Here is a 19025-nt window from a genome sequence, read left to right as displayed (position 1 = left end):
TATCCTAATCTGTTATGCAAGTTTCTAATAACAGTATTTTATATGTTTCAATGTATATTGTGATAAACATTCTATTCTACTGTACTGCAATGTGTGATGAATATATGATTGAGCTTGAAATAATTAGAATACAAAATGGCAGTGTTTAGCTATGGTGTATGACTGTGAAAGTATCAAGTCTGCTGTAGAAATGGAAGTAGTGTTGAATATTTAATCTCACATCTTTCATCTTGTCTCCTATCTTTCATATCTTTTTGGGCTCACACATATTTTAAATGTACTTAGTCAGCTATGTGTGACTCCCTATTTCACCTAATTTGCAGTTTTCAAAAACTGTCACTCAGTACTTAAGACTCACTCTTCAAGAAGACTTCTCTTAAAACAAACTCCAAATCTTTTATCAAGTTCCAATTGTAAATAACCATCAATTCAACTTTTTTAAGTAGACTACATTTTGTCAAACATTATGAATCAATCAGCATCCTGCCAACATTTTCATCAAATCAAGATCATATCAAATTATAACAACCTTTTAGGTGTAAACACAATTTAAACAGGAAAGAACCTAAATAAAATCAATAATCTGTAACGAATATAAGACTGAAAGCGTTGTTCGAATGAAGGTATAGTGGTAGGATTAATCTGAGAATGTAGTACTCTGACAACTATGAAAACGTGAACTCTAAGTCGTTTGAACACTGGTGACAATTGACTTCAGTGACGACCTGATGTGGATATAGCGCTGTGTTCATTGACGTGATGCTAGGTTAAATATTTACAATTGCCCTTCGCAACTTTATAATTAGCATATTTTTTGTATGGGTAAATAATGTTTTCGAAGTGAGTGACGTATTGTTACGGACTTTATAGTTCTGCCACAAAAATTGAAAAAAAGAATATCATATCAATATTATTATTGAGGAATCGTGAACCCTTATGAAACAACTTCCCTACTATGAAATAGACGTAATTCTGAGTAGATTCGTATAACATAAGCTAAGGTATCAACAATTTAAGAAAAGATTATATAATTAAAACGTTGGAAATGCTTAAACACTCTTGTTTTTGATACGCATTAAACTTTGGGACCAAAAGTGACATGAATAGCAAATTCCACTTACAGGGAATTTTTAATTCGATGAGGTGCGAGTGAGAATTTCAACGTTCTCATACGTTTTGTAATAAATTTCAAGGGGTATAAGGTAATAAGCGAGAAATTTCAGGATATTTCTGAATAATTTAATAACTTACGTAAAGAAAGGCAAGGAGAACACAGAATTCCTACATCTACATATACATACTCATATTGTATAATTTCTGTGATTCATTCAATTTTTATTTTCATAATTAGAAGTAGATGAAGACATGGTGTGGTTTGTTTACAAATATTCATTTAATTTAAATTTACATAGCTAGTATATACACATACAATGAGTTGGAAAATGTGGAACACAAAGATCTGAATGTTCATGATTATCCTGAAGAAATTTCAACTTGAAATATAGGTTCAGGTAGCAGTCAATTTTCTGATGAAATATCGTCAGTTTACACACAGGAATTGGTTCATCATTTCATTAAAACACTGCTGAGACTCAAGTGTCATCCACAGTCTCTGTAGACCACAATGCGACTGATAGTGATAACTGAAACTAAATACAATCAATTCACTAACACTTACATACGTCCACATTAACTTTAATCTATTTTTTTGCTTGTCAATATTTAATGTCGGATATGAGACAAGCTTCAGGTGCACCTATATTAGCTTCACTGAAATGCAACTCTGCAAAAAACATAATAAATAATTTTTATACATCTCAGCATAGTCAATAATTAAATAAAGAATATTTCGTAAGCATTAAATCTGACAGATACTAATTTACTGTGTTATACGAGAAGAAAAACGAAATTATTCTTACTTGATTTCAGAAAAACTAAAATCCTACGTTAATGAGCCTATTTTGTTAACACATCACCCACATAGCAAAATGGACGAATTTACCTTGATATTCCATTATTAAACAAAGTGTCACATAAAGCTGACGATATTATATTTAAAATAAATTTATTGTGTATTTGCAATATATTTAATTCCTTGTACCCAGGGCCGTTAATTCAATTGTGTGGGTATTAAGGATGCAGAGATTCATAATATTTTGGTTGAAAATAGTTTGTAATGTCAATATATATAAAAAATTTGGCAAGAATTCACAGATTTCATAAACCAATTAGAATACATTAGGCAATCCTTTTTTCCTTTATTCGACATTTCACAGTTGACTATTGATTACTGTGGATAAGGGTGGGTGATATAGAAAGTAATTTTGCTCACTATGTGTCACTATCTAAAGCTAAAAGTACAAAACTGCACTATCACCGGGATATATGTACTAGGGTTGCATCATTTTGTACCAGTAAAAAAATCTCCTTATTACATATCACAATTTAGTCATATTACACCTCTGTTAAAAATGTATAAATAGTTGTTTTATGTATATGCCAAGAAATTCACTTTCACTCTGTCTTCAACTACACATTATCAATACTTATGTATTGTTCTCTATCAGGGGCATTATGGCCATCGCGATAATGTTTTTAAAATATAAAATCTTTGGAAATTGACGTTACATCATTTTCAAACCAGCATAAAAGGCCAGGTGACTTTTTAAGTGTAAGTAGTATCAACAATAAACTTTCCTGGGGAAAGTGAAAATAGCATAACTAATTTCGATTTATCGATTTTTTATAATTCATCTCAAGTAAAAGAACCTCTTATCTGGATTTCCTCATGTAACTCATCTGTTGAATTGTAACTCTGCGTACAATAATAGCTTGTTGTTTGGATGTGGATTTTCAAAAACTGTAATCCCCGCGAATGAAAAATGTATATAATTTTTCGAGATATAGGGCGATAATGTCTGTCCGATTTTTTCAAATATTGAGTCATATTTTAGTCACCTTAATACGGCGGAGGTTGATGTTGATAAGGATGTTGGGGTGGTTGATTTGAATGTCGTTGAAGGTGAGCTACCAATTGAGGTGTCGGCTGTTGTCCACCACCTCCACCTTGCTGTTGTTGTTGTTGTTGCATGGCTAGCATATGCCGCATGCGTTGCTGATTTATGGCCTGCTGTTGGTCAGTTTTCAACGTCAGTTTTAAAGAAATATTATACGAAGACTCTTTCTCCAAAAACAAAGATGTCCCTAATTTTCATGTAATTGATTGGAATAAATATATTCTTATTTTTCCAACTTATTAATAGTAAAACAAAGTAAAATTTCAAAGACTACTCAGTGCAGGTAACTAAATTTCAATCAAAATCTTATTTGAAAAATAATTGAATAAATTGAGGGTATGAAGAGAGAATAATATAACTGATGGATCTACATCTGAAATTCATTCTTGTATAAATTCGTAATATACAAATAGTTCTCAGTGCTATGTCGCAGTGCTCTGGTGAATAGCTTCTGCGACAAGCGATTCCGATCAATGACGATAGCAGGAGCTAGGTGCATGTAGTCTTGAAATAATGTGTGAATATTAAATTAAAACTGAAAACTACGCGGCTTTTTCAGTTACTTTTTGCGTAATATTGCAGATATTCTCTTAATTCTGCATGTTTCTAGTCGTTGGGGAGGTAAGACTTTTATGAGAACAGATTTCCCTTGCTATTTACAAGTACAATATTAGGGTCTGTACACCCATACGCCTACCAGCACTGGTTTACAAACCACTTCTTAGTGTAATTTGGATCTCAGGATTGTGTGAAAAAAAGCTCAGATTCCATGCTTGTAAATGTACACAACTAACATAAAAAAGTAATCATGAAACAATAACTGCGGTGAAATCGTATTAAAGTTGCATCGGAAGTCAAAATATTCGACTCACAATCAAACACGATTTTTAAGCGTATTAAAATGTTTTCGAAAAATTCCGAATTTTCTCACTTATACGTTGTAATCACTTCGTATCTGCTAGGGTGTCTCATAATTATGATGTTGTCGAATTATTCGAAGCATACCCCCAAATCAATTTCAAATAATTCAAAAATAACTGCCTAATTTTTTCAGATTTTTATCTCAATTCTTACCCGTGCCGACAACAGGGTGGATATCCCCATTTAAAATACACAATTTTATTATACGCAATTACAAATATATTATTTTTTGAACATTATAACTTTTATAATAAACTATATACTGAGAACATACCTGAAATACGTGTATTTTAAACGAGGAAATCCATCCTGTTGTCGGCATGGATTAGAATAGAGATAAAATCTGGGAAAATTAGGCAAATGTTTTTAAATATTTGAAATTGATTTTAGAGGGTGTGCTTGAAAAAATTTGTCAACACTCTAAATATGGGACACCTTACTATCTGCCTCTGAAAAACGTCTAAATAGGATATTACTCTGGTAATAGTGTTTGGAAAAATATCTACTATTTAAACAATTTCCCAAAGATAGATAAAATTAATGAAAATACCACATCGTTACAATAGCTCAACAAATGGGTGAAGCATTGACAAATCGGACTTTTTCATATTACCATGTTTCAGAATGCGTACAAGCGCAAAAAAAATTCAATCAAATATTCATAGTCGATATCGAGCAGGCTAAAGAGATGGGGCTCATTGTCAGATAGCTAAATGGTACTGTCAATGCTGCTAGAAATATTTGAGATTTAATTTTACCAATAAATATTTCTAAAGTCATAGTGAATCCGAGTACCCACTTCTAACTGCCGATCCCTTCCACAGCGTGTTGGCCTTGAATCTGCCCTTGTGTGATCCCATTTGAAGTATTGCTTATTCAGATTTTTTTATTTCAATAGGGTGAGCTATGACTATATTAGGTCCGACTTAGCTGGTGCAAATTAGACACATATTCTTGAATGCAGTGGATCAATCAATGGCTCATGTTATAAAATCATTTTTGAGTTTCTGGTAATACGCCAATAACCAGGTTTCAATTGTCTTATTATCCCCAATGGCTTAGTGCAAATTCGAAAAGTGCTATAAAAAAGAAGAAGTAGATACATAAACTATATAATAGAGAACATGGTTTCAACGGTTATTATTCAGAAATGAAAATACTTCGGGTAGGACTCAAAACAATGGTAAAAAAAGATTGCGTAGTCTAATATTGAGTGTCTTCGCATTGGCATCGTGGGACTTTGCTGGCAGTCAGAGGTATGATCACGATGTCCCTAGTTCTATGTACTTAGATAAACGCGCGATTGGGCCAAGATATGGCAAACTTGTTCATGGCTTGTTTTTATATCGTTGATGATGATGCAGTCTCAACATCTAGCAATTCTTACCTTAAATCTGATTTATATTTCGCAAATTTCTCATTGAGTTGAGCTGATGTAAATGGTAATCTTAAGATAATCATAACATATTCTCCTCCAGGGCAAGATGGGTTGCATCTCCTATTTGCAAACACATGTGGCTCACTGATTACACAACCATTGCAACTAATTTTTGGTAATTCAATTAAAGGATAGAACCTTTCCAAATTTATAAAAATTCAGTTTCCGGATGCTTTTTTATAAGGCTGGTGACATAAGAAAAGTTGAAAATTAGAGATCTATTACCAAGCTTAATGTTCTTACAACAAATCTTTTGTGCAAATGTCGAGTGCACTTTGGCCACCATCCTCAGGCAATTTATTATCCTGAACAGGACAGCTTTATTTGTAATAGATTTTCTGTAACTAATTCAATGGTTTATAGTTGACGATTTTTATTCTCAAAACCGACACAGAACACGTCTTTCAAATTAATATCGAACGTTTGCAATACTTTAACATACAGGGTGAGTCAATTGAAACGCCGAGAATGGGAGGAGCTTGGTTGATGAATTAGCCGTATCCCTCAGCCAATCTGTAGTGAGTCAATTGAAACTCCAAGAATAGGAGGAGCTCAGTTGTGTTGATCAAAGTAAGGTGCGAAGTTTACATGTAGCCGAAGCCGTGTGACAGTCTATGCAAAGCCGACTGGACTATAAAGAAGGGGAGCAGTTTTAACACTGTTTACTTTAATACAATGTACCAGCCATTATTACAAATAGAACTCTTATTGTCATATCGTAACTTTATTTCTTATTACCACTGAATACCTGTATGTAGACCTCCAACCTTATTTTGATATGAACGCAACTAGGCTCCTTCCATTCTCGGTGTTTCAATTGACTCACCCTGTATAGATGTGTCTAATTTTTGAAAAGCTTTCATCTTTTGAAAATATATTTTTAAATCAATAATTAAAAAATCAACTTTTTTGCGGTTATATTTCCCTTGTTTTGTTGCTATCAACGTCTATTGAAAGAAAAACTTATACCCTAGCCATGTTGACGATAGAGTCATTAATTTTTAAATTGCTAGAAACTTTCGATTGTAAATGATTTAATAAATGCATTATTACTTAGACAATTCATTGGGACGATAATTCAATTTTCCAAAGACGATCGACATGCAGAATTAACAAAATATCCGAGAGACAACTGATCCAGCTCACGTGCTATATCCTGTTATATATCACACAACAAATGTTTATCAAATGCACGAGTAGTTTAAGACCAACATTAGATTAAAATTATTAATGCATTACGCTAAGTTTCAGCATACATTGTATTGTTCTGAATATAAGGCGAACTTCTTGTAGTCCACTTACATTAAGGGTTGACTTGTATTTGGAACAATGCAACAATTAGAAGTAGAATCAAAAAGTTCTTGGAGTGCATGAACTTTACCTGTTGGAATTGTTGATTTTGTTGCTGTAACCCAACACCACCTGCTCCAACACCAGCAACTCCAACTGAACCAGGCTTGCCACTAGCTTGTCTATATGGAGGAGCTGGTTGATTTTGAACTCCCCCACCCATTGGCCCCATAGTGTTCATTGTGACGTTTGGTGCCTTTAAAATACGTTGAATGCAACAAAATACTAGTAGCTCTAAATATGTATGATATGTACGATATTGAATATTTGGGTGAAACTTCTAATTCGGGGTGTCTAGCCACTGAACTGTATATAAGTTTCTTGCTAATTCTAGTTTTTTCAAAGTCCAATTGAAGACCTGAATGCAACTGTAACTTAAGCAGGCTTAACTCCTTTTCCCATCATTTTCCTATAACTTTCTCAAACTTGTATATTTCTCCTGAGTGTTAGACATCCGATAATTCTCAGCTATAAGTTACGTGTTTCTGTTTGTTTATATAAAAGTTCATACGTATATGTATGGATGTTACAAGGACTTGGGCTTCGAAATTGGTCGTCATGGACCGGACACAGTAGGTGCCGTATCATGAATAACAAGAATAAATTGACGAAAATATAGTAAATGTAGTATCATCTCTCCTTGCCCATTCATGTTGTTTCTTATAAAATCTACTGGATATATTTACATGAAATATTTACGTGAAATACACTGTAATATAGTACACTTTCATTTTGATTCTTCATACCTGATGATAAGGCGGCCGGGCAGTACCTGGCTGCATTCTTTGCTGCGGCATATATTCTTGTCCTCTTTGAGCACCAATCATTTGCTGTGGATTCTGGAACATCATATTCTGCTGCTGATTCATCATGCCTTGTTGTTGCTGCTGTTGTTGTTGTTGCTGTTGTTGCTGCTGTTGCTGCTGCTGCTGCTGCGGCTGCTGTAACATTTGCTGCTGTTGCTGCTGTGGCAACATTTGTTGCCCTCCGTAACCTGCATAGTTTTGATTCATTCCTGAAAGTGACCATCGATCTTATAAATATCAATCGATTAATGATTCTAAATAACTCTTGATGCTTTAGCTTTACACAAGGCCAACGATTCGCACTAAACAGTGTTCTACAAGATAATCAGTATGATTATCATGATGAAGATAAGATTATTCATACACAAATTCATCTAGGTCAGATTATGATCGATTTTATCCAGATAATTAAAATGATAAGAATAAGAAGGGAAGATTCTTAATACACCGAGAAAGAAGTATTGTTCATTTGTCAAAATATTCCTATGTAGGTACTGAAAAGTATATTGTTGCTGTGATTAATTTTTTTGTTGAGGTAACAAAAGATTTAGCGGGATGAACCAGACAGCCTAAATTTGATGAAATAATGAAAGATATGTTTTTTCAAAATCACATCAGAGTCTTGACTTCGAATGGTGTCACCTATGTTTCAGGAAGCAGTTTATTTCATCTTTATACCTTAAAAAAAATATGAAGGTGAGCAGTTGATTTATCACCATTGGTCCCAAAAATTAAGGGGTCACCCTTTTTTACTTTAGAAGACTAGCAATTTGAAAGTTGGATAACTCTGCGAAAAATTCATGTGAAAAACTGATTAAACTAGGTCTAAATTCGGCCATGCAACTTCACCTGGTACACCTCGAGTAACTCTAATACCATAGGTAACATTACAATCCTGCGTTTCTGTTTAAAATTGAATGTGTTGGAACACGTTAGAACCAATTTGAAGGGTTTTGAACAGAAGAATCTCTAATCTTTAAAATGTTAGTATGGACTACGCAGGTCATTATTATTAGGCAAGCTATTTCAAGCTTCAAAATACTTTTTAACGGATTTTTGAATGAGTGTTTTGCACCTTTAAAATTCTTGGTTTTTGCAAACAAATAATGGGTGCCCCCTTCATTTTTGTGATCAGTGTAGATGAAGATGAAAGATGAACTTCACACGCATTGACTCTATAAGACGAACAAATTTACTCAAAATGATTATTATAAATGAAATTATCTAGATAACGTATAATACCGTACAATGTGAAAAAGTTCAATATAAATTACCTTGTTGCATCCCAGCATATATTCCTTGCTGCTGCTGTTGTGGTGGGAACATAGTTTGCTGGGGATTTAATCCTGGGCCAGCATGCTGTGTTCGCAATTGTTGTCTAATGAACTGTGGTCTCTGCATACCCTGGTATGCAGCTGGTCCAGGTCCTGGGGGTGCACCAGGCTGTTGTTGTCCTCCCATAAACTGATTGGATGGTACGCGAAGGCGTAGCATATTGGATAGTGCCTGTTTCGACTGGTTATTCATGCCAGGACGTTCGTATCGATGACCACTGACTTGAGCAGGTGGAATTTGCTGTCCGTAACCATACTGCTGCTGTGGTGTTGGTCCTTGTTGATTTGGGTACCATTGCTGTTGCGGTTGTTGCGGTTGCCCGGGGAACATTGCTTGTTGTTGTACCACCTGCGGTTGTTGACCATACGGTATCTGTTGCATTTGCGGTGGACCTTGTTGCTGAAATAAAAAAATATTGTGCATAAATAATTTGTTTATATACACAATGCATAAAAGTTACTAGCAAATCCTTTTCTTTGATAAATTGAGAAACTATTAATCATACAAGATCCTTTCTTTGTGTATTTAAAGCAAGGATTAATAACAAACATTCAGCGTTTTGATGGAGCATTAGAATCTTTTGAATTAACACACTTTTTCCAACAGCTAAGAGATGGTTCAGAAAGTACCCTTTTACAACTTGACGCCTGCTTATTTCTTGTACCCCCCATTTTGGTATTTAAACGATACATTATTGGTATGAATTGTGGATCAAAATCTATGTAGTATCAAGTGTTCAACATTCCTTTCCTATCTCATTAAATGAAAATTTGATTTCGTTGTATGACAGTCAGGGTTGGTTGAAGGGCACAGTTTCGAATTTGAGAAATGTAAAAATAATTGACAAAAAAACCAACGGGCATAAGAGGCTTATCAAGGAAATAATATATATATCTAAAGACAATACAGTCAACAAAAGAACTGACAGACAAAAATTGAGTCAACTCTATTCGGACATCATCTAAATTGTTGTCTAAACAATGAGGTCAGTACACAAACAAATATGTAAACAGGTACTTGACTATCACATACTGTCGTTAAAATTAACCACTAAAAGAACAATTCGATTAGTATACTAAGGTTGGTATTCACTTCCTTCTCGAGCACCATGCAAGTAGCAAGCGTTAAGGAATGTCGATTTATGCAAGTGTTAGATAATTTAATCTTCCATAGCAGTTTAAACAATTAGATAAAATATTAAACGTTGGCATTTATGTACATTAAGAAATTTAAAAACACTATAAATCATTTAGATGCAATAGAGATGAATAATTACCTAGCTGTGCTATATTCTTAATGTGACAGTTGGTGAACAAGTGTAAGTCATATAACAGTGTGTTATTATTTATATTAAAGAAACGTGATGTTGGTAGGTGAAGCCTGCCGAAACGTTGTACAGAAAATAAAATTGATTGCTTAATGTGCATCATTCCAACCCTGACCGACATCCAACAAAATCAAATATTCATAATATCTACACGGTCAAGAACTTCAACTCATCTACCTCATTAAAGGAGAAAATGAATGGACTGTAAGAGTTACTCCAAACTAGGAATATGAATAATAAACTTCAAAATACGGAACAAAAATATCTTATCAAATATAAGAATTGACTGCAGAAGTAAATTCATTGGCTGATATAAAAATGAGCAAATTAATCTATTTGTACTAAGGAAAATAATTATCTATTTTACTGCGGGACCCACTGTATGGCCAACTATCTGGTTTTGCATTACATACCTTCATTCTAATTATAGCCACATAAAACTTCATTGTCAACCTTGATTTGTACTGTTCATCATTTTGTTGTGAATAGTAAGATCATGTCTCATGTGAAATGTGTAAGATTGTGAAAAATTCGATCCTATTCGAAATGATAGTGTCAAAAGTATGCATGCAATTCGTTGATAACTTGAAAAAACACAACGGTTACCAGAAAAAAGTTGAAGCAACAGTTTACTTCCTGGTACAAAGTCAGCATATCTGTGTCCGTTCTGTTAAGCAATTTACCCGTGAATAACACGGGTTTTTCGGAAATACATTATGAAAGTCACAATTTACCTGCATTTGCTGAGGTATTGGTGCCGTTGGAGTAGCTGCGCCTTTATTTTTTCTAGGTTTTCTAGGTTTCATAGCCTTTCCTTTGCCTGTTCTGCCAGGGGATTCAACACTCATTGGTGTATCAGCTTTTCCAGGTTCTGATTCCTTTTTATCTGGTTCTAAATCTTCGGGAGGTAGTGGCGGTGGGTCTAAATAATGACTTGCAGGTTTTATTGCACTATGAGTATGATAACGTAGCAACTTTTGAGCTCCTTGATAAGTCAGTGGTTTTCTTTCCATTTTCACAGCTCGAAACCAGGCCCAAGATAGTGGTGCTGGATTTTTATGCCCTTCTAATAACTCCCAAGCAGATACTTTTTGTGAGTCACATACTTGTAAACCCTATTAATAAAAGAAATTTATGACCAGTATGAGAAATAAACAGAAAAATTACATTACTGATTAAATGTCAGACTGATATCGTATCAAGAGTAAGAATGTGTAATATATATGTAAAGACATTCTCTAGCTGTTCCAAAAAATTTTGTTATAATTCAGATTGATTTTTCTGTTCTTCACCATGATCGAGGGAAATTTTTTCCCCATTTTGGTACATATTTTACAATTAAACTTGTATTAACAAACCAGACACAATGTGTGTAAAATTCTATGAATCAATTATGTGGCGTAACACATATTCTTCAATGAGTTACCTGTTTTTTATCAATGCTGTCAAATCCAGCTATCTTGTTGCCCTTTGTATCCGTCAAGCAGCCGACAGGTTCGCATGTGATAACTTCCATTGTCACTTTGGGCAAAGGTAACAACTGTCTTACAAATTGTATGCTCTGTGAATTTCTATCACCCAATTCCTTCTTAAGTTTTTTCATCAGATTCTGATAATGCTTTTTGTTTTCATCTTTCTCAGACTGCGAATCCGAAACAAGCGTGGAATGTATTAGAGTTGCTAACATATCTATTACCGTTGTAAATAGTTCTGAATTATTGTTCAAGTCTATGACACCATAACTAATCAATTGTACAAACAAGATCGCCCAGTCAGTTGTTACGGTGGTATTTCTTTGAATTGTGTCAAAAACTCCACCCACCAAACTGAACCTCAGTTGAAGAGCATCCTGCAACACTTCCCTGGTTTTTGGATCTTCCAAACCAATATTTTTTTCTTCCTTGCTCATATTCAAAAATTGTGTCAACTGTGAGTGCAAAGATGTTAACAACCCTTCCCTTTGATCATCTTGTCCTTTTAAACAGGTTAATACTAGAGATAAAAATGGCTGATGATTGAACAGAGACGGTGATTTCGATCTGCCTTTTTCTCTGCTTGCTTTAGACCAATTACCAGATTCCAACACTTGTCCAGCTACTTTTAAAACACGACCTTGTACAGCACTAGGCAGCTTCGATACCAAAGGTGCTACCAACCATATAGAACCTGACTTCTTGTCCGGTTTACCGGAGGTAGTGTTCAGTTGGAACACGTCAATTGCTGCTTTAGCCACAGTATCTAACCATTGCGTTAAATCACTCGAACCTGCTGGATATTGTTTGTACATAAGCTGCAAGTCAAGCCAAGACATTCGTAGACTCCATTGTTCGAGGTTTTCCAGTATATTGGTGATGTGCGTTTTCTGGTCTAAAAATGTGTCTATAAGCGTGTCAGGATAACATATCATGTGCAATAATCTTTGAGCTTGACGAGGAGTTAACATGTTGTCCAAAAGCATGTCGGGATGACACAGTTCTTCGGGATTTTGTAGACACCTTTCCAGCACCCATTCTTGACTGCATATCTGGCGCAATACATGCTGAGCAAAAGCTGACAAACCTTTAACATTTTCTGTCTCCATGTTAACATTGCTTGATGATAATCCAAGGTCGAGACCCAAGTCATCGCCTCCGCCTAAAATGTCACTGGTGCCCAATATGTGACTAATAGACTCTCTCTCACTAGCACCCACGCTGCCTGGACCAGCTTTATTAGAGTGAGCCATTGGAATGTCTGGTTTTTTAGGCGGCAGTTTACCTGCTGTAGCATCACCAACAACCAGAATCGCTTTTAAAACTGCTAATACAGGTCCGACTCTGATATTATTGTGGGCAGCTGCTAGCAGGTGTCTGTCACAGCTAAGTTTTATACTGTAACGTCTCAAATTCCCACTGGGCAGCGGATGCGGACTGGTGCTAACTGAATATAAAGCCGGTTGTGGGCACTCGACTGTTTTGAATAGTTGTAGAAGTAAGTGGCAAGTTAACAGAGCACCTGCTTCAGCTTCCATATCCGCATCACCGCGGCCTTCATTACAAGCCTTTACAAGAGACGGCAATGCTATGTGCACTACAAAATCTTCCAAGGAGAAGCAGTGTCTGGCTGCAACACAATCACACAAATTATAGTGGATATAGTGATAGAGATTTACAACACGACCGTAATCTTTGAATCAGCCCAATTATTACTCGAAATCTTTCAATTGTTTAAAAATAGTATCAGAATATTTACCAATCAAAATCGATGTAAACACGGCCAAAGAATTACGGACATTCAAATTTTGAACATCAACTTGATTTAAAACATCGATATAAAATGATGAACTGTTGGATGAACAACATAATGCCATTAAGACACCCAACCACTCGGCACTCAGAGCATTACAGCAGGCTGTGAGCTCTGCGCAAATTATCGCAACGTCATTTAATTTATCATTATCTGTCTCACTGCTCACAGCAACAATAATTGCATTGCATACAAAGCTATAACGATTCGCCGGAGTTTCGTTCAGCTGTCTGGCCCATTGAGGCTCAATTTTTCCACTACGTCTCGGACTACTAAAGACATCAATCATGAATTGAGAATTGTAAACGTGGTTCGATGGAGTTGGTTGTAATGCGCTGTACAAAGCTGTTCGAATTTTAGGGTATGCATTACTGAAAGCTTCCACACCGTGGGGTTTTGTCTTCAATAATGAACAACTTGAGTACAAATCGTACAGATGTGCCAAAACGCAACGTTCAGCAGAGCTACAGTCACTTGGATTCGAAACATGCTTGACAACTTTGCAGAGGAGATCAAACACTGCTGTTGTTTGTTCTGGAGCAACTGCAAGTTGAATAAATTTGGATGATTAAAAATACGTAATTATGGAGAAGGGGTATACAACAGAATATATATATTATCATGGTCAAAGTTTGAAAAATAACTTACGTAATAAACAACAATGATATCGCCTTAGCACTCCGACAACATATAAACTCAAGCTCGTGGTGTAACTTCTGATGAGCTGACTATTTCTGACTGTCAATTGTGCTTCAATCTCTGGCAGTTCTTTCAATATCTGAATACAAACATCAATAAGTCCGTATATGTTCAGCGCAAGTTCCATTAGGTCAAATAAGAATGCGACATGTTCCTGAACAGGTAAGTAAGATGATCCGGCTAATGCAAATGTGTTTAGCATTTCAATGACTTGTGTAGCACATTGCCACGTGACGACGTGTTGGTCAAAATAACTCAAGTTTTGAAACTTTTGAGTAACAGCTTCAAAATTGAATTCACTCCGTGAGTGTTTTTTTACTTTGCCACCTTCTGCAACATCGATGCTAAATTTTTTTCCAAATAATTTGCAAATTTCTTTTGTCATTTTTCTAACGACATGTCTTGCTTCGTCTCGTACTCGTCCTACACCATATAACAGAACGTGGCGTTGATTGCAGTCATGTTGACTGCAGGTTTCATCCTGAAACAATAAAAAGTTTCAGAAATTTTCCAATATCCTTCTGTTCAAATCTATAAGTACGAAATCATACCTGTGGCAATGGAAAATGTGTAGTATAAAGTAAATGTCTACATGGATTTGGACTTTTAGAATCTAGCCCATCATGTGCGTTATGGCCACCCAAGGCATCTTCCTTTGGACTGTCTGGAGCATCCATGCTATTCTGTTGATCTTCTTTAATATGTTGTAGCAACTTATCTAAATCATCATCAATTTTACTATCATCATAATCCATTGTTCTTCCGTGATCCGGCACTTCCAATTTAGCTGGTTTCAAATCAATTCCAGGAAATAAGCTGTCTTCGTCTATTGGTTCACGATTGTTCGGTGTACTTGGTTTACTAGCAGCTGGTCCTGTAATATTAATAGACCTTACTTCAGTAGAACTTAGTAATAATGTTTGCCAATCGTAGAATACCTTCAACTTTGATACTCTAATGTTTTAATGTAACGAACAATTACCTTGGATCAGATCCCCTCGAGATATCAAAGTACACATATATGCGTCATGCGAAAAGACGTCGTGACGAATAAGCTCGGAAAATAAGTGAACCAAATTGGTGAACTGTGCTTTGGACTGGGAAGAACTATGGTCTAAAATCGGAGCATCGGTATCTAGAAATTTCATGAGCAGCGGTTGAAAAATTGGCAACCCTGGTGGTGAAGCATTACTACAAACACTGTCTTTGTCATCATTATCATTAGTTTCTCCAGTAGCTTCACTCTGACGTTTTTCCAATAACTTAGCCACAGCCATTGCTCTATGCTCGCCCCATCGTTCCGAACTTACCGCCCATTCACATAAAATTTCTATAATAGCGGCATCTTGCTGCGGAGAATATTCAACTTTCGTGTCTCTCTCATTTGTATTTTCCTTAGGTGTAGCAGTGAATATTTTAGCATACAGTGTATCCAGAGAGTTTAAGGCATCCATTCTGTCAAAACTATGACGATCTAAAGCATCCAGAGCAGCTAAAACCTTAGTCGTTGTCATACCGGCACTACTCTGCTGCCATTTGTCACACGACCATCGGCCTTCAGCAGCTAATGATCGTCTGCGAATACTTTCTTGAGCAACCTTGATCTGTTTCATCGTCGGATTTATCGAACTGGCAGGGGGGCATGGTAAAGCTGATGGAGGACTAGGCAGATGATCTAATGGAGACCCATTTAAAACTGATGGTGCTTTACCTTCTCCGACACTATTCCAAACTAAGGCGGTCGGACACTCGATTGTAATTACCTAAGGATTTATAGGTAATTAGAGAAATTAGAAGATTGGTCTACTGATTGTACAGACTAAGAATAGATTATCTTAGTCAAAGCTGATGAGGCACAAGCAATATTGAACAGGAAACGAAATAAAAAACCTCATTGAGTCATAAATTTGTTGAAGATCAATTTAACTAGATTGGAAAAGCTTCCATTCTACTCACTTTCCTTAAATACAAACCACTTGGGTATATGTTCAAAGGTTTCTTCTGGATAAGCATTTCAAAAATGTCTCTTGAAATAATATTCTAGTTGGCCAATTTATAAAATTACATGTAAGAGTTGATATGAAAAAATGCACTCCTATTTCGACGTGGGTTAGTTCTTGATGAAAATAATAAAATACTAAAATAATGATTTTGCAAGTTCTACCTTTAGCAAATGTGATAAGTAATAACGAAGCATAAACATAGTTTATAAAACTTAATTTCTAATGAGGGAAGAACGACTGATTATCTTTTATGAAGAACGATCGTTAGATGCGTTTAAATGCGTGTTTCTAAAATAAATTTGTCGTTCTCAAGTTAGTTTCTGCACCAAAGACAGTGTTCTTCAAAAACCTTTGTGTAGAGTAGTTGTATGTGTTTATATTATTCGTCAATTAAAATGACTTGTGTCTAATTTGGTGACGACCAAATAAAACTTACCCTACATAATTAAAAAGGTACCTGAATTATAGCAGATAATCCCAAGATTATGTCTCTGTGATGTGGACAGTTAATATAGTCGTTGAAAGTCACGGTAAATGGATTAACCGGCATTGGAGCAATGGGATTCTCTTTTATATTACTCACTTCTGATTTTACAGAGGCAGTGACCATAGGACTTTGAGGATTATTGCTGTTTTCTACATTGCTGCACATCTGTGCGATTTTACGACAGCATAAGTATGCCAATTTTCTAGCTAACAACTCCGACTGAACAAACTCTTCTAGATATTGCAAAGCCAATGGTAATAAGAGCTTCAAAATCCCATCATCCAACGGAGCAGATCTCATTTTATCGAGAAGTTCTAAGATCCATTGTAACAGTTCTTGCCTATCGAGCAATCCTTCCTCAAACATGTATTTGGCTAATTGAATACAGTAATGCCACTGTTTAAGTGCTAATTTATGATCTTCGTTCATAGCTGGACCCGCAGTTGTCCCAGGATTTGGGTTTGGTGTAGTTGGTTGATTATTCACAGTATTATTGGTGCTGTTATTATTCAGATTACTACCATTGGTACTGTTGCTCATGCCATTAGAGATATTGTGATTCATGTGATAATATTCTTGTAATTTGGTCAGCTGATCTTTTAGAAATTTTATTAAGGTACCAGTCCATTCTAAAAGAAAAATAAAGGATCAATTGTATTTATTGCCCCATAAATATTTATTTTCACTCTACTTAAATTTATAGATTATTTGAAATAAGAAAATTCTTACCAACCCGATTCATAAGTTCATTGATGAGAATTCAACAAAATAATTAGTATGTATTTTGTATCATAACAAGGAAGCTAAGTTCTGACGAATGTGAAGTCAGTCAAGTTAAAGTAACGAAACATTAAATAAGAAATCACTATTCTACAACTGTAGAATGACTTTGAAAGAGTTGAGTTAATAAAATATGAGTCTAATTTGGTTCATTATGCTTTACTGATTATAATTTCAGACAAACCTCTAGTTGTGGAAAAACGAATTTTTCTAAAAATGCATTACTACATTAAAATTACTTTTTAGTACCCTTTAATATTTCAAATGGAATTCTAACAGTCTTTTATGACGTATGATATAGCATTTCGTCAAATTTGTAAAACAACCTGTGAATATTGAAGATCAATAATGATAAACTAAAAAACAATGTGTGATTTCTATTTTCCAGTCTGTACCCATTTTGTGAGTATAATAATTTTGGATCAAGTGTTCGAGATATCTGTCTGACTCATATAATGAAAATTACAAATCTGATAGATTGTAACAACACATATCGTTTTATTATTTATTGTACTTTTCTGTTTTGAATCTTACCAGTTGTTGGATCAGGTAATTGTCTTTTCTTAATTTTTGCTTCAGAAACAGCAACGGTATAAGCAGAACTTAATTTAATAAACCAAGCGGCTCTCAGCATCGGTACTTGATATTCACATAACATCATAAAAATTTCTTCTTTCTTGTTAAAATTAGGGGCTTTCTTGGCCAAGGCCAGCAAAGGCTTACAGCCAGACAGATCTTTGAACCAAGCTTCAATCCCATTTTTAGTTCTGGCAGTTACAGGCCAAAAATTATCCTTAGGATTAATCTGCTGTCTCTTTCTTCCCGTATCAGGCATCGTGGCAAATTCTTCTTTCTTAGCAAGTATACCGTTGAAATATGCACCAACTTTTGCAGCAGTGACATTACATTGCCTGGCTGATCCAAATTCATCGGATAATTGAGGCATTGTGGCAAAACCATGTTTAACGTTTACTAGTGTAAGCTCATCCTCCTTTTGCTTAGGCTCTTGTGGATATACGTCGGGAGGGCCTAATCTTGGCCTTTTTAAAGGCCGTTTTTCATACAATATGCTCATCATGGTAAGTAAAAACCGGGATCAAAGACAACAGGAACCCATGTACAGTTCACAAATTTAAAGTGGAATTAAACGAGACTATAACCTTCAAAATAATATAAAAAAAAAAATTATGTCGAAGCTGGCGATCAGACAATTAGTTAAACACACATAAAGTTCACAAAACTTTAATAAAACGACACAGGATGAATGAATATATACAGCATTTTGAACGAGAGATCAATGCAATATATAACCTTTAAAAGTTGACAACGTAGAAAAAACAAAAAAAAAAATTAATTTTCATTGCTTACAGAAAAATAGATCGTGTATAGTAGCAGAATACTGTTTTTTAATATATACATGGTTAAAACCGTATTTTAAACTCTGTAGGCGATTAAAATTTCACCGAACTTGTCATCCTTGGGGCAAGTTGTCCACAACGCCATCTTGGCATTTTCTACGGTTACACAGCTTTAAATGACTACGACCTGAAATAAGCCGCCTACACACTAAAGAATTC

The 19025-nt window shown here is 35.2% G+C and overlaps 1 protein-coding gene across 6 annotated transcripts; it reads right to left on the bottom strand.

Annotated features, from left to right (window-relative positions):
• Positions 1–1374: 1374 nt before the first annotated feature.
• LOC124302511 (mediator of RNA polymerase II transcription subunit 12) lies at positions 1375–19020 on the bottom strand. Of its 6 annotated transcripts, XR_006907720.1 has the most exons (14): positions 17983–19017; positions 16639–17297; positions 15161–15941; positions 14730–15052; positions 14128–14659; positions 13426–14022; positions 11621–13296; positions 10929–11309; positions 8807–9266; positions 7473–7741; positions 6758–6922; positions 2959–3130; positions 2770–2860; positions 1375–1783 (listed from the first exon to the last, which is right to left on the bottom strand). XR_006907720.1 is itself a non-coding variant. In XM_046758758.1 (13 exons), the coding sequence occupies exons 1-12, from the start codon at positions 18524–18526 to the stop codon at positions 2960–2962; spliced, it is 6558 nt and encodes a 2185-aa protein (XP_046614714.1). In that variant the 5' UTR covers positions 18527–19017; the 3' UTR covers positions 1375–1783; position 2959. The 6 variants fall into 6 exon arrangements, 2 of the variants coding, with proteins under 2 accessions (XP_046614714.1, XP_046614713.1); XR_006907722.1 differs by having other exon boundaries at positions 2770–3127; positions 17983–19020; XR_006907721.1 differs by having other exon boundaries at positions 1375–1643; positions 2770–3130.
• Between the last annotated feature and the right edge of the window lie 5 nt (positions 19021–19025).

The sequence above is a fragment of the Neodiprion virginianus genome, chromosome 4, assembly GCF_021901495.1.
Source record: "Neodiprion virginianus isolate iyNeoVirg1 chromosome 4, iyNeoVirg1.1, whole genome shotgun sequence".
Classification (NCBI taxonomy): domain Eukaryota; kingdom Metazoa; phylum Arthropoda; class Insecta; order Hymenoptera; family Diprionidae; genus Neodiprion; species Neodiprion virginianus.
This window is presented reverse-complemented; position numbering and strand designations above follow the sequence as displayed.

Coding starts and splice junctions, on each gene's coding strand:
- LOC124302511 (XM_046758758.1), bottom strand. CDS start 18,526: ATGATGAGCATATTGTATGAAAAACGGCCTTTAAAAAGGCCAAGATTA. Junction 11,310..11,620: donor ACAGCATTGATAAAAAACAG/GTAACTCATTGA, acceptor TTTTATTAATAG/GGTTTACAAGTATGTGACTC. Junction 9,267..10,928: donor CAATACCTCAGCAAATGCAG/GTAAATTGTGAC, acceptor TTTTTATTTCAG/CAACAAGGTCCACCGCAAAT.